General features: G+C 40.7%; 1 protein-coding gene across 2 annotated transcripts in view; it reads right to left on the bottom strand.

Annotated features, from left to right (window-relative positions):
* ZNRF2 (zinc and ring finger 2) overlaps positions 1-15,541 on the bottom strand; it is a 60,595-nt gene that overhangs the window by 25,848 nt on the left and 19,206 nt on the right. For both annotated transcript variants that reach the window (XM_035128889.2, XM_035128888.2), the window contains exon 2: positions 5,930-6,025. In XM_035128889.2, coding sequence (XP_034984780.1) covers positions 5,930-6,025 — 96 coding nt within the window. The remainder of the gene's footprint in view (positions 1-5,929; positions 6,026-15,541) is intronic.

Here is a 15,541-nt window from a genome sequence, read left to right as displayed (position 1 = left end):
CTCCTAGTGCCCTCAATCTTTCCCAACATCAGGGTCTTTTCCAAGGATTCTTCTCTTCTCATGAGGTGGCCAAAGTATTGGAGCCTCAGCTTCACGATCTGTCCTTCCAGGGAGCACTCAGGGCTGATTTCCTTAAGAATGGATAGGTTTGATCTTCTAGCAGTCCATGGGACTCTCAAGAGTCTCCTCCAGCACCATAATTCAAAAGCATCAATTCTTCGACGATCAGCCTTCTTTATGGTCCAGCTCTCACTTCCATACATCACTACTGGGAAAACCATAGCTTTAACTATACGGACCTTTGTCGGCAAAGTGATGTCTCTGCTTTTTAAGATGCTGTCTAGGTTTGTCATTGCTTTTCTCCCAAGAAGCAGGCGTCTTTTAATTTCGTGACTGCTGTCACCATCTGCAGTGATCAAGGAGCCCAAGAAAGTAAAATCTCTCACTGCCTCCATTTCTTCCCCTTCTATTTGCCAGGAGGTGATGGGACCAGTGGCCATGATCTTGGTTTTTTTGATGTTGAGCTTCAGACCATATTTTGCGCTCTCCTCTTTCACCCTCATTAAAAGGTTCTTTAATTCCTCCTCGCTTTCTGCCATCAAGGTTGTGTCATCTGCATATCTGAGGTTGTTGATATTTCTTCCGGCAATCTTAATTCCGGCTTGGGATTCATCTAGTCCAGCCTTTCGCATGATGAATTCTGCATATAAGTTAAATAAGCAGGGAGACAATATACAACCTTGTCGTACTCCTTTCCCAATTTTGAACCAATCAGTTGTTCCATATCCAGTTCTAACTGTAGCTTCTTGTCCCACATAGAGATTTCTCAGGAGACAGATGAGGTGATCAGGCACTCCCATTTCTTTAAGAACTTGCCATAGTTTGCTGTGGTCGACACAGTCAAAGGCTTTTGCATAGTCAATGAAGCAGAAGTAGACGTTTTTCTGGAACTCTCTAGCTTTCTCCATAATCCAGCGCATGTTTGCTATTTGGTCTCTGGTTCCTCTGCCCTTTCGAAATCCAGCTTGCACTTCTGGGAGTTCTCGGTCCACATACTGCCTAAGCCTGCCTTGTAGAATTTTAAGCATAACCTTGCTAGCGTGTGAAATGAGCGCAATTGTGCGGTAGTTAGAGCATTCTTTGGCACTGCCCTTCTTTGGAATTGGGATGTAGACTGATCTTTTCCAATCCTCTGGCCATTGCTGAGTTTTCCAAACTTGCTGGCATATTGGGTGTAGCACCTTAACAGCATCATCTTTTAAAATTTTAAATAGTTCAGCTGGAATATCATCACTTCCACTGGCCTTGTTATTAGCAATGCTTTCTAAGGCCCATTTGACTTCACTCTCCAAGATGTCTGGCTCAAGGTCAGCAACCACACTACCTGGGGTGTATGAGACCTCCATATCTTTCTGGTATAATTCCTCTGTGTATTCTTGCCACCTCTTCTTGATGTCTTCTGCTTCTGTTAGGTCCTTACCACTTTTGTCCTTGATTATGGTAATCTTTGTACGAAATGTTCCTTTCATATCACCAATTTTCTTGAACAGATCTCTGGTTTTCCCCATTCTATTGTTTTCCTCTATTTCTTTGCATTGCTCATTTAAGAAGACCCTCTTGTCTCTCCTTGCTGTTTTTTGGAAATCTGCATTCAGTTTCCTGTATCTTTCCCTATCTCCCTTGCATTTTGCTTGCCTCCTCTCCTCCGCTATTTGTAAGGCCTCGTTGGACAGCCATTTTGCTTTCTTGCATTTCCTTTTCCTTGGGATGGTTTTCATTGCTGCCTCCTGTATAATGTTACGAGCCTCCATCCATAGTTCTTCAGGCACTCTGTCCACCAAATCTAAATCCTTAAACCTGTTCCTCACTTCCACTGTGTATTCATAAGGGATTTGATTCAGATTGTATCTTACTGGCCCAGTGGTTTTTCCTACTTTCTTCAGTTTAAGCTGGAATTTTGCTATAAGAAGCTGATGATCTGAGTTACAATCAGCTCCAGGTCTTGTTTTTGCTGACTGTATAGAGCTTCTCCATCTTTGGCTGCAGAGAATATAATCAATCTGATTTCGATGCTGCCCATTTGGTGATATCCATGTGTAGAGTCGTCTCTTGTGTTGTTGGAAGAGAGTGTTTGTGATGACCAGCTTGTTCTCTTGACAGAACTCTATTAGCCTTTGCCCTGCTTCATTTTGAACTCCAAGGCCAAACTTGCCAGTTGTTCCTTTTATCTCTTGATTCCCTACTTTAGCATTCCAATCCCCTGTAATGAGAAGAACATCCTTCTTTGGTGTCATTTCTAGAAGTTGTTGTAGGTCTTCATAGAATTGGTCAATTTCACTTTCTTCAGCACCAGTAGTTGGTGCATAAACTTGGATTACTGTGATGTTAAAAGGTCTGCCTTGGATTCGTATCGAGATCATTCTGTCATTTTTGAGATTGCATCCCATTACAGCTTTTGCCACTCTTTTGTTGACTATGAGGGCCACTCCATTTCTGCTACAGGATTCTTGCCCACAGTAGTAGATATGATAGTCACCCGAACTGAATTCGCCCATTCCCTTCCATTTTAGTTCACTGATGCCCAGGATGTCGATATTTATTCTTGTCATCTCATTTTTGACCACATCCAGCTTACCTCTATTCATGGTTCTTACATTCCAGGTTCCTATGCAATATTTTTCTTTACAGCATCGGACTTTCCTTTCGCTTCCAGGCATATCCGCAACTGAGCGTCCTTTCGGCTTTGGCCCAGCCGCTTCATCAGCTCTGAATCTACTTGTACTTATCCTCCGCTCTTCCTCAGTAGCATGTTGGACGCCTTCCGACCTGAGGGGCTCATCTTCCAGCGTCATAACTTTTATATGCCTGTTGTCTTTGTCCATGGAGTTTTCTTGGCAGGGATACTGGAGTGGCTTGCCAGTTCCTTCTCCAGGTGGATCACGTTTAGTCAAAACTCTCCACTATGACCTGTCCATCTTGGGTGGCCCTGCATGGCATAGCTCATAGCTTCTCTGAGTTATTCAAGCCCCTTCGCCACGACAAGGCATTGATCCATGATAATGATACAGATAGTACTAGCATACTTTCATGAGCTACACACAGTATAATAAGCAAGCAAGGAGGGGGGGGCATTCTCCAAATAGGGAACCTTGTTACTGGTATCATTATTTGACATCTGAATTGCCACTTTAAGGGGCAGTGATCAGCTGCCTGTTCATAGAACACAGTGTATCATGAAGCCATTGTTTTTGATGTTGAGTGGAAGCTGGGCTACAGTCTTTCCGCATTGCTAAGTAAGGGTCATTTTCAGGGTCATATTTTTTGTGAGGAGCAAGAAGAAAGAAAGAAGAGAAGCAGTCTGAAACCAAAGTTTCAGCACAATATATATTGTAGCAAGTGTCATGCTTCAGGCTCTCAGATTGGGGGAATATGGAGGACCAGGTAAAAACTTGGTTACTGTGCAGCTACTCAGTAACCCAGTTGTTCAAATCATCCTGCAGGGTGGTGAAGATACACGAAGCACTCTCCTACTTTCTCAGATTTCTGATCAGGTATGTTGGTGCAATAATGAGGTGTTATGAGGTGGTTACATGCAACAATTGACCAATATAGTCTTGGCTTATGAGCCAGCCTGGGTGTGTGTATGGTTGCCCACAAATCTTTCTCCATCCCATCTCCTCCAGCATGCGCAGAGAACTTGGGGAAGAGACAGGATTCCTCTCATTTGCAGTGTGGCACAAAAAAATGGAAATAAAAGAGCATTATGGATTCGTGCCATTTTTTAACATTCTCCATCCCTCAGTGCTAATGAGATTTGATAGCACTGCTTCTCTGCTTGAAGCATTCAACATTGGAAAGATTTATTATGAATCCACACATGTATTTGTGGATTCCTGGCTATATGCACAACAAGGTAAGTCACAATCTTCCTTGGAAAAGACTGCTTTGTCCATCTTCCCTTGCAATCAACAGCAGCAGAGGTGGATGACTTGTTTCTAATATGGCTTTATACTTCATATGGGGCAACAATGAGGCTAAGTAGATATGGCTAGTGTTCTGGATGATCTGCTAGCACCAACAGGTTTGATCTGTCTTCTAAGAATATCATACTAAACACTATTGTGGTTGTATAGTAGCTTTACAAACTTCCTTACTGTAATAGCTTTACATTTCTAATCTGTTTAAAAATCCACGTTACACAATGGCTTATTTAATATCTAACCATCTAAAAAGATCAGCACAACACTTCTCAAAGAGTCAAATAGGACAAGGCTCTCTCTAGACCAAATGCCTTCACCAATGGAATAATAATTTAAAAACCCTGTAAAATAGCATGATTTACATACTGGGCAAGACAGCAATACTGTAGCATACTGTAGTTGTAAAAGGCTTCTGCAAACACCACTCATAGTGGAAAACACGGAAATTTAATAGTTGTGGGAGAGAATGAATTGCACCGATTGACCAGCATGTTAGGAAACTATCAAATATACCGTAAGTAAAAACCTTTCTGTACATTACAACAGAAAGTATCCCAAAATTATGCTGCAATATGTTGTTGCAGGTTTATACTTTGTAATATTTCAAGAGAACCAAATAAAATAAACAAACATATAAATACTTAACTAAAGCACAACATTTTGTGTGGTCTGAGAACTTCAGATGTTATAAAAAGTAACCATTTGTCACTAACGCATGTTCTATGCAACAAAAATATTCCTGTATCTACAGTATACCCCTCAAGCCTACACACTTCTCCACATTGTAGTTTTAAGAAAATATATGAACCTCATGTCTGACCACAGAAAGTAAAAAGTACATACAATAGGACTCACTGGATCACACAAAATGCTAAACCATAGTTTGACATTATATGGATGAGACACACTGAACCCAAGCAAGCATTGGGCTCACATAGCCCCCCTTCCATGCAACCACAAGAAAGACTTCTGTAGTGCTTACTTTTATTTCCAAATATTCTCGACTTGGCATTATGTGAACAAGGAATCCTAGTTTAAAGCAATGGTTAATTCCTAAACAAACCAAATTCAAACCATGGGTGATGCGATTTACATTGCTTGGCAACTACTATTTGTATTAAACCAGGATTCCTACTTTGCAAATAACATTAGGAAGAGATTCTTTTAAATTGAAAGTAAACTCAGTAGAAGTTCTTCTTCTTCTGGCCACACAGAAGAAAGAGGGCAAAAGGAGAGGGGTGTATGTGAACCCAATGTTTTGCTCAGTATTGCTCAGGCTCACCTGTAGAGCTAAAATATGATTTGTTAATTATATTATTTCTGTACTCTTACGAGAAGTTAAGTAAGTGTGCATCTGGATACTGTAAAAGAATCTGGGAACAAAACAGAAAGAACCACCAACTCCTGGTTTACTAGCTTAAATCTGCTGTTTGTGACCTGCAAATGTATATGCTCTTCAATGACCTACTATATTGACTCAACTTTTTGTTTTAGCCTTGATGGTCCATTATTGCCAGGATTTCTGAAATAACCAATTTCCATTTTCAGTACTCTACTCCAGAGGAAGGAGATATTTCAGTGCCCCATTCAGACAATACCAAAAAGTCAGGAAACTAGAAAAGACTCACTTGTATGACTGAAATACCAAGATTGTATGTCCAAGCCATAATTGTATCCCAACTAGTTTCCCAACTAGAATGATTATGGTTCTTCAAGAATGAAATGAAAGCAAAAACATTTTAAGAGAGGCATCAAGGGCAGACTAAAAATGAAATGGATGAAATAATTAACAGAATGGGTTGGCGGAATTGTGAGGTATTTATCAGTGTCAAGTAAGCATTAGTAAATAGTTCTTTGTATTTGCTGGATTAAATAATTGTATCAACTTAGTTCATAGCTGATCTTAATTCAGTTATGTACTACAAGCAGTAATTAGCTTACTTTCTTACCATTGTAGGTTATCCTTGGTTTTGTCAAACACATCACAAGATGTAAATCCATTTCATCTGAAGAGACAAACTTGGAACAAACAGGGCACTTGAATCCTAAAGTAAAAAAGAAAAAAGGAGAGAGAAATATTGAGAAGTGTGACAACTTTTGTATAGTTCCATCTTTTCATGATATGTAAATCAAAATATTTCTTTGGTTTATGAAAATGTCATTATGCACAGGTATTAAAGGACAACATTGCTTTTAGAGGACAGGTGCTTTGCGCTTAACACAAGTAAATGGTGCAGGCATACTTTATTCTTTGCAAATTCATTTTGATACAAACTGGGAAAAGAGAGTGTGTGGAAGCAGTTCAGTTCTGAGCTAGACTAAGTTGGCTGTCAGTTCAAAATAAATTGCACTGCACTAACAATGAGAAACACAGAGTGTCAACAAGGACATTCTCAGTTCAGAGGAAATGCCACACATATGGACAAGAGAAGAGAACTGTATTTCTTAACCCTGATATTTCTTAACTCAATAGGGAGAATTAAATAAAATTTTCACCTTGTGAAATCTGGTAGTGGCCTACGACAAGAGATGGCAACCTAGCTAATATTTACTTCCAATATGAGAGAGAATGAGTCAAGATACAAGTACAGGAATACCTCCGTGAATGTCAGCCTTGTCTAGCGTCCATTCTGGCAAACGTCCGCGGCAAACCCAGAAGTACTGGAAGGGGTTACCTCTGGGTTTGCCACTCATGCATGCGCAGAAGCGTGCTTCGCGCACCTGTGCAAACACAGCACTTTGCCCTGCATCCTTTTTGACTAGCGGCTGGAGCTCCGGAACGCATCCCGGGCACAAAACAAGGCACGGCTGTAAAGGTGGACTATATAATTGCAGATTCACATTGCCCAAGGCAGGGGCAAAACTAGGCTTTATTTCACATGGGTCAAAACCCCAGTTTGGTACCGCCCCCCATGCACATTTGTGCACACGCACACACGCACACATGTTGGGAGCATCAATGGCCCTTGTCTAGCGGCTTCACCCAGGGTAAAAAACCCAGCTAAACACCCCATAGCTATGACTCTGCCCAAGGAACCAGTTCATCACAATGCAGTCTCTGAAAACCCTTGTTGTGACATTACCCTACATATGTAGGAAAATCTCTATCCCTGTCACATACTAGCAACCCCATAATTAGGACTAGGAAGGATTAAATTAGTTTTGCGTGAAACCAGGTCAGAGAGGCTAGACATCTGCATGACCACAATCGCAAAGTGAATTGTGGTGTCTGATTTCCAGTACAGCATCTGTTGTATACTTCTCTTCTGAGAATCTTAGCTTTGTTTAAGAACAATATCAGCAAGTAATAAGCCCTTCTGGCTTTATAAAATGAATATGAGACAGAGTGTTCCATTTTTTACATTAAAAATGCACAAATTAAAACTTGTCAGATGTCCAATAAGTGCTAACTAATGAAGATTTAAATATTTCTATATGCTTAAGACTTTCTGTCCACCAGATTAGGCTGTTTTGAATGTTACACAAAAGTTCAAGAAAAGTCTGACAACCCCAATACTGGAATAGATGGAGTTCACCATTGCTCCCCCTCTCCTGTTTAATCAGAAATACTAACTTGGAGATCCACAGAAAACACGTTTGCCATAGAAATAGAAAAGAAGTTAAATATTATGATCCTGCATTATATATATATATATATATATATATATATATATATATATGTGTGTGTGTGTGTGTGTGTGTGTGTGTGTGTGTGTGTGTGTGTGGCAATGTTACTGTATGTCTAGATACCATGGGAAACCCCATTATCAAACAAAATGGAATAAACCATATTTAAAAACCAAACAAACAATCGTGATTTTACATTTACATTTTGTTAGCATTAAAAGGACCAGGGAATATTGTAGGTGAGTACAAGCTTCTGTCTGGAAGTCAGCATGTTTGCATAGTCATGGTAAACTACAGTTTGAATAATCAGGCAATCAAGGCAAAACTTCAGTTTTTAGTCACTGCATGAGGTCAAGGAAACTACAAAGTATAAACCAGGATGATAGACAGTAAAATACTACTCCGAAATTAATTTTGTTTTGGGCAACATGCTATTGAACTCTAAACAAATTCACATTTTGTGAAGAAAAAAAGAGGAAACAAGCATTTTATTTTACACAAAAACGTGCAAGATGACAGGGCGTAATGTTTTGGCTACTTCAGTTTCTGCTTCACATGAACTAGAAACCAGTAACCTTTAAAAGAAAACCATCATCACAGGGCAAATTTGACCACTGCAGCGACCTGACCTCCCCTTGGGAGCATGTTAAATCAAAACTAGCAGGAATCAATCTGCAGCCTCATAATAATGTAGCCAGGAACAAGGAAGGAGATTGGGGATAATAAAAGGCTGCAGAGAAAACTACGCACTCCACAGTGACACTTGAGTTATTGCCCCATAATCACTTTAAAGAAAATTAGGCTAAGTTGGAGCCTACCTAGTGAAGACTAACAAAATTGGGTTCGATTTGGCTCCATCTTCCTGCTGATAGGCAAGCCAACTGTCTCCGCTTATGTCAGAGATGGGCAACATGCAGCCCTTCAGATGTTGCTTGACTACAACTCCCATCATTCCTGACCTTTGGTCCTGCTGCCTGGGGCTCAAGGGAGTTTGACAGCCTCTGAAGGGCCACATGTTCCTCCAACCTTGGCTGAAGGGTACATTTATGGACATTCTTGCAATAGCTTTTTGATCTACTTGTGTTGTAGTTCAGATATGATAATACAATGATATAAGTTCTGTATTGTGTAGGGGTGTGTGTGTGATGTGTGAAAAATGGCAGAGAATGACCCCTGAGTATCTCCTGAACCCAGCTCCTTGATAGCCAGGGAATCTGTTTTGAATTGATGTCTAGTTTAGCTTATGAAAATAACTGCCACAGCTTTGTCCAATGTAATGAAGAGGGGAAGTGTCTTATTCATTTGAAAAAACCAAGCAGGAACATAAGATACATGAGGCAGGAAGGTGTACATTGGCAAAGACTTCTGAATTCCTAATCTGAAAACTGGTAGAAAATAAGGCAACATTTCCTTCAAGTGAACAGCCCTCTTGCCTAACCAACAAATCCAGAAGGCCTCCTGTCAAAAGAGGAACATCACTTGACCAGTATACTTATTCTATACTAGTAACAGGAACAGAACCAGAATGAGAACATAGCAGTATACAAATAAAACTCAAAGTGGGAAGTAGTATTACATGCTGACAACTGTAGGCTGAAAATGTGCCAGGCCCAGAGAGGAACTTGCAACCCTTTTGCTACTCCCTGGTCCTATCATCATCACCATCATCAGTTAAATTTCTATACAACCCATCACCCAAGGATCACATTGTAGCTTACAATATAAAACCACAAAAACACTATCATAATACAGTAATAAACAAAAACAATAACTTGTGCACACACAGCTTAAAAGCCCAGATAGTCAAAGGCCTGAGAGAAGAGGAATGTTTTTGCCTGGCACCTAAAGATACATAATGAAGGCGCCAGGCGAGCCTCCTTGGAGAGAGCATTCCACAACAGGGAGCCACCACAGAAAAGGCCCGTGCTCATGCTTCCACCCTCTGGACCTCTCTTAGTTAGAGAAGGCATATGAAGAAGGGCCTCAGGTGATGATTGCAGGGTCTGAGTTCATTTGGGGAGAGGCAGCGCATCTTGGCAGCGAAGCCAAAAACAGACCCTGGGCACAGATTGTGGTTAGGAAGAGAGTTCAACTGCAATCCTGGGTTTGGATAACACACTGAGCCAAACCTGCCATACCACACTGAGCTAAAGGGTCGAGGGAGGAGGAAAGTGGGCACATTCTTCCTCCTGGAGCCAGTACTATGGCTTAGCATTACATGTGAATGTAGCCATCCTGTATCTTCAACAAAACATAAGCCTTCTAGGTAAAGTTCCACAGGTGATTTAGATAATTTAGTTTTCATTCAAAAATAGGTTTAAACCCTCACAGAGAAAAAAAGAAGAAGAGTATATAGAGCAGTGCATCCTGCTCATTCAAAAACCAGAAGACAGTTAAAATGAGATCAGGCATGTGCGCGCATACAGAAACAGACCCATTAGCTGCTTCAAAAACTCAGCTTCAAATTTCACCCCTTGGTTTTCAAAGGTTCATTTGGTTCAGAACATACCTGATGAGAGCAGAGTGTCACAGCTAGTTTTGAAGGGCTCACAAATGAGGAACATATTGCAGCATTTTATTTTTATTTAACAAAATATGTATACTGCTTAACTGTAAATAAAACCTCCAAGTGGTTTATTAAGGTGGTTCTTCCTATTTACACAACTAAAAACTTGCAAGCATGGCACTAAGCCACTAAACCATACTGTGGCTTAGCATTATATGGAAACCTGACACAGCAACTTGACTAAAGTTTGCTTATTGCCAACAAACCATTTTCTGGAGCCACCGTTTGCTGTTTTACAAGCCAAGTTAACACCGCATTCTTCCTAAATTGTTAGTTGCCTACTCAAGTCATAATGGCATCTGGCAAGCAAATGAACTTTGGAGGGAAAAGTCATCTGTGGAACAACTCATGGTTAACTTGTGGTTTGTTAAACTATAGCTTGAACAAACCATGGTTTTGCATTATATAAGTACAGGCCTTCTCAACAGTTGGTCTACATCTTGTTTCCAGATCATTCTAATAACCTCCATCTGCTCTCTTCACCCAGAAGCTGGTTAAGTGGCAACACAAAAAAGAATGTAGTAAGTTTAATGGCTATGATCAGGCATTCAGTAGGTTTATGTTAATATTCTTATTTCATTATTATTTATGAAATTTATATACCACCCTTCGTCACAAGATCTCAGGGTGGGTCATAGAATAAAATACAAGATGTTGAGTTTAATTGAGAAAGTAAATCCATTTGTGCAATTTCAAACACAAGTAACTGCAGCCTTCACCACATAACCTGCCACCAGTATTCACAATAAAATGGACAATAAACCACTTCTTTCAGTTGGATGCTAAAGGAGAAAAGCATACAAACACAATTTACACATGGAGATGCTTGAGACTTCAGGGATTAATTACTATTTTTATCTCTCTTTGCTTGCCAAGAATTTTCTATCAATAGCCTAGACTGGCTTCTTTTGCACTGGATATAGGGTAAAGAAAGATCAGTTAGGATGCACTATTACTGGCTTTGCTATCCCACAGGGACAACACACTGGTTGTGAACTCTGTTTGGAAACCCTCAGCACCCTACAAGTACACTGTAGTTTAAAAAGTACTTTGAAAACTGTGACTGAGAATAAAGCAGGACATCCCCTTTCACTATGAAAAGCTTGACACAAATAGCACAGCCTTCCATTTCTGCCACGGCTTCAGCTACAGTTTGCATAATTTAAGCTGCTCACAATACTGTTTGATATATATATGCTAAACTGCAGTTAATCAAAAATGGAAGCAAAAACTTCCAATTTCTTCTCCTAATGGACACCAAGAGGAACTGAAGGAGGAGAGGGGATGGGGGAGCATGCAAGCCCAAGGCTCAGTGCCGCTTGTTCCCTTCACAATAAACCATGGTCTACCATGAAGTCCAAACACTGACTTCAGTGTCCTGATTATTCTTACTTCCAACAATTTCCAACAATTTCTTCAACTGGTAATAGCATCTACCTGAGAAAGCACTTTGTCCATCGGATACAAAGTTTTCACTGCAGTCAGTGAGGGTCTAATGTCCTCACTAGGCAAAACTTTGTAAAATCTGATTTAATTGAAATACTTACCAGTAGCTAATGGTTCCTGGAGGAACACAGCAGCAATAAAGAAAGAAAGGAAAACCTTATCAATGACAAAAAAGTCAGAATGTAATACAGAGATATGTGATGGAAATTTCCTTTAGATAAATGCAAAGCTCAGGTTCTGATGCAACTTTTTTTGCTTTAGGCCTAGTACAGAAATACAGTAGTGCTAGCTCCTGCAGATTTGTGTTTGTGAGTTAGAAATCATGCTTAGGAACATGCACTTCCTCCCCTTGTCCAATTCAACCATAGTTTAATCTTACACCTGCACCGAAGCTAATAATGGTTAATAGCATCCAGACTCGCTTAACAAAAATGTGAAACTACTGTTTAGTGGGTTTGCAAATTCTGGTTTAGAAGGGAATGTGCTGAATTTTGACTATGACTATTCATAAAATATATCAAGGCAGCTTACAACATAAAATACAAAAAAATCAATGAACATATTAAAAACATTAATGAAAAAGCAACAGAAAAAATCATATTGTCAAAACCTGTCGAAAAAGGATCTGCGACACTACAGGATTGGTTCCTAATGAAGGCCAACTAAACTTCAAGGTCATGGAGGGCCCCCAGAAGATCTCCATGACTGAGGTGGAATACAAGAGATCAGGTGGTACTTTTTAGGCCTAAGTTGTTCAGGGCTTTGTGAATTCACAAAAGAGCCTTGAAATTGGTCCGATAGCAAATTGGCAACCAGTGCAGTTCTCCCAGCAGTAGAGTAACATGTTGTCTGTAATTTGCTCCCGTGAGGAGCCTGGCTAATGCATTCTGTACTAGTTGCAGTCTATGGACCAGAAAAAAGGGAAATCCCACAAAAAGTGTGATACAGTAATCCAGCCTCTCCTGACTCAGATGAAATGGATAAGTAGAGTTGGGTCTCATCAGCGTACTGCTGAACCTGGCTCCAAAGCGCCTCATGACTGCTCCCAATGGCTTCATACAGATGTTGAATAGCATTGGGAACAAAATAGTGCTCTGCGACATCTCACAGCGCAAACATCAAGCGACGAAAGAACAGTATCCCAATGCTACACTTTGTTCATGACCCTTCAGCTAGCAAAGGAACCAACGCAGCACCGTGAAACCAATATCCATCCCACAGAGACAGTCCAAAAGGAGCAGGATTGCACTCCCACTGTCCTTCTCTCTATAAAGGTCATCCATCAGAGTGACCGAAGCAGATTTGATCCCAGACCCAGACTGGCATGGATGCAGACAGGCAGTCTCATCCAGGTATGTCTGCAGTTGTTCTGCCACAACTCTTTCAATCCCTTCCTCAGGAAGGCTGTACGTACAGTATTTGCAACTGGGTGATAGTTGTTACAATCCCTTGGTTCCAGGGTTGGTTTTTTCAATAGTTGCCAAGCTAGTGCCAAATGTATTGCTCTGCTTTCTTTTGGACTGGGGGGCATCCTGTCGTCTGGGCAGCCCCAGACCTCCATACACACTGTCAAGGCTTGCAGCCCAAAGGGATCACTTCAGTGCTGTTAACACAGCAAAAATAATGTGAGACACATCAGTTATAAGTTATGGGTCTCTGCAGTCACAGCAGCACTGTGATTCTCCAGAGTTTTGACTTCCCACCTCACCCCAGAGACACGATGCATAGTCTCTCGAGACAGATGCCAACAACAACTATAGGGTAGGTTAAGCAAGAACTTTAATTAACCTTAATTTTAAAGCCGAATCAAAACACAATAGTTCATAGCAATTATTTGTAAATCAAACCAATATTATTTAATTACCCAAAGGTCCATATTGGTATCTAAAATAGATATGTTATCTACTTTAATGTGAGGTATCTAAAAGCCAGTCTAACCATAAAGCCACAGCTGTCATGCAGGGGGGGGGGAGACTAGTTCTCAAACAAAAAACAGATGGTCCATCAGCATGCTGACTAGAAACAAGAGCAGAAACAGAGTATCAGGGCAATGCTGATGTCTCTAAAGAAAGAACCTTGAGGAAGAAAAAAAGATGGGGTTACCCGAGAAAAAGCCATCTACACAAGGTAAGATGCACACCCATCCATTTGCACTGCTCAGTCAACAGAGCGCCAACTTGCACTCTCTATCTGGTGAGTAAAGGCAGAACAGCTGTATCATGCATTACCAGGATGGCATGGAAGCTTCTCCCCCACTGTCTGGTCCCACACCAAATGGCTCATCTTACAGATACTGTAATCAGATCTCACATTACTCGAGCCTATTAGGAAACAGCTCCCTAACAAATTGGCCTAACAGTGCTTTTCCACCAGTTTCCTCCCATTCCACCCAGAAAGCAGCCCCTTCGTAGTATTTTTCTTTTCCTTTTTTGGCCCCTGCTTAAATCGAAGACATGTATAAGTTTTATGTGTTTTATTTCTTTTCAGTTACTATTGATTTTAATCATCTTTTGAATATCTATTGATGATTTTAATGTTTTATTTTATATTTTGTGTAAATCACTTGAAGGTTCTCTTACAACCAAGCACTACATAGATTTTTTAAAAAAAGTTGTAACAAACAACAGTAAAACTGACAATTAAGAATCAAGCATCTCCACTGACAGCAGTTGTTTTTGTACCAAGTTTGATTGCTAAAAGGAAAGAGGAAACGGGACTGTCAGAGCCCGCAGCAAGTTTTAGCTAACACAACAAAGCAAAAACATAAGCTGGTTAAAGTTGGTAAAAGTATTTATTTATCAGAGGGGCTCCCTATTTGTCTGCTGCAGCAAACAAAAGATTTGTCTGATGAAATTGACCCGTCTATGAATGCTTACACCGCGGGGGGGGGGGGTTGTTAGTTTTAAGGTACCACAAAACTCTGTTGAAAGTTATTCAGAAATAAAAGAGAACCAAGGCCACTTGAAAATGTATTTAGCGTTTTACCTTTATTTCTTAAGAAATGTTATCCCACTTCACTTCAGTACTACATGCAGTAGAACAGTCTGGCTGCACAGGGCTGGCCTAAAACATTTGGTTGCCTGAGGCAAAGAACAAGAAGCTGCCCCTTCCATTCCATGGACAGAAGCTGACTAGGCTGGCAGCTGAATCTTGATTCAACACTGGCAGTGGGACAGCATCCTTCAGTGCACCCAAGGGAAGCAGGCTAGCTTAGAATGTGCATGACAAGCTTGTGGCACACATAGTTCTGATCTTTAACAGAAGCGAATAACCAAGGAGTTCAGGTGATCAGCCCTGTGTTTTTGTGTACACTGGTGATTGCCTCACTATGACTAATGGTAAGGCTGGCCCTTAGGCTAGCACGTTTCATTTTTTTTTCAGTGGTACCTCTAGTTACGAACTTAATTCATTCCAGAGGTCTTAACCTGAAACTGTTCTTAACTAGAGGCATGCTTTTGCTAATGGGGCCTCTTGCTGCCACTGCGCCACCGGCACATGATTTCCGTTTTCATCCTGGGGCAAAGTTCTCAACTTGAGGCAACTCTTCCAGGTTAGCAGAGTTTGTAACCTGAAGCGTTTGTAACCTGTGGCGTTTGTAACTCGAAGTACCACTGTATCAGCAAAGGTACGAAGCAGCTACAAAATGCAGCACTTGACCTCTTTACATTCACTATTTCGTTATGTGCATTGGTGCAGAATATGTAAAGCACAACACAGAGTAAAGGAGTTTTGAATGAAGCAAGGGCAAAATGCAAATAAGGCCTCCTTCATCTTGTGGTTGTCGCTGAGCTAAAGGCAAATACTAAGCAGGAAAACAGCATCAGGTACCCGATGAAAATGCAATCTTCAATATCAATAGTTTGAGACCATATTTATTCGGGGGGGGGGAGCAGACAACATGTACAATATAAGGGTCAATTTA

The sequence above is a fragment of the Zootoca vivipara genome, chromosome 12 (genome assembly GCF_963506605.1).
Source record: "Zootoca vivipara chromosome 12, rZooViv1.1, whole genome shotgun sequence".
NCBI classification, from domain to species: domain Eukaryota; kingdom Metazoa; phylum Chordata; class Lepidosauria; order Squamata; family Lacertidae; genus Zootoca; species Zootoca vivipara.
The sequence above is the reverse complement of the archived record's forward strand: the minus strand, read 5'-3'. Positions and strand labels throughout refer to the sequence as shown.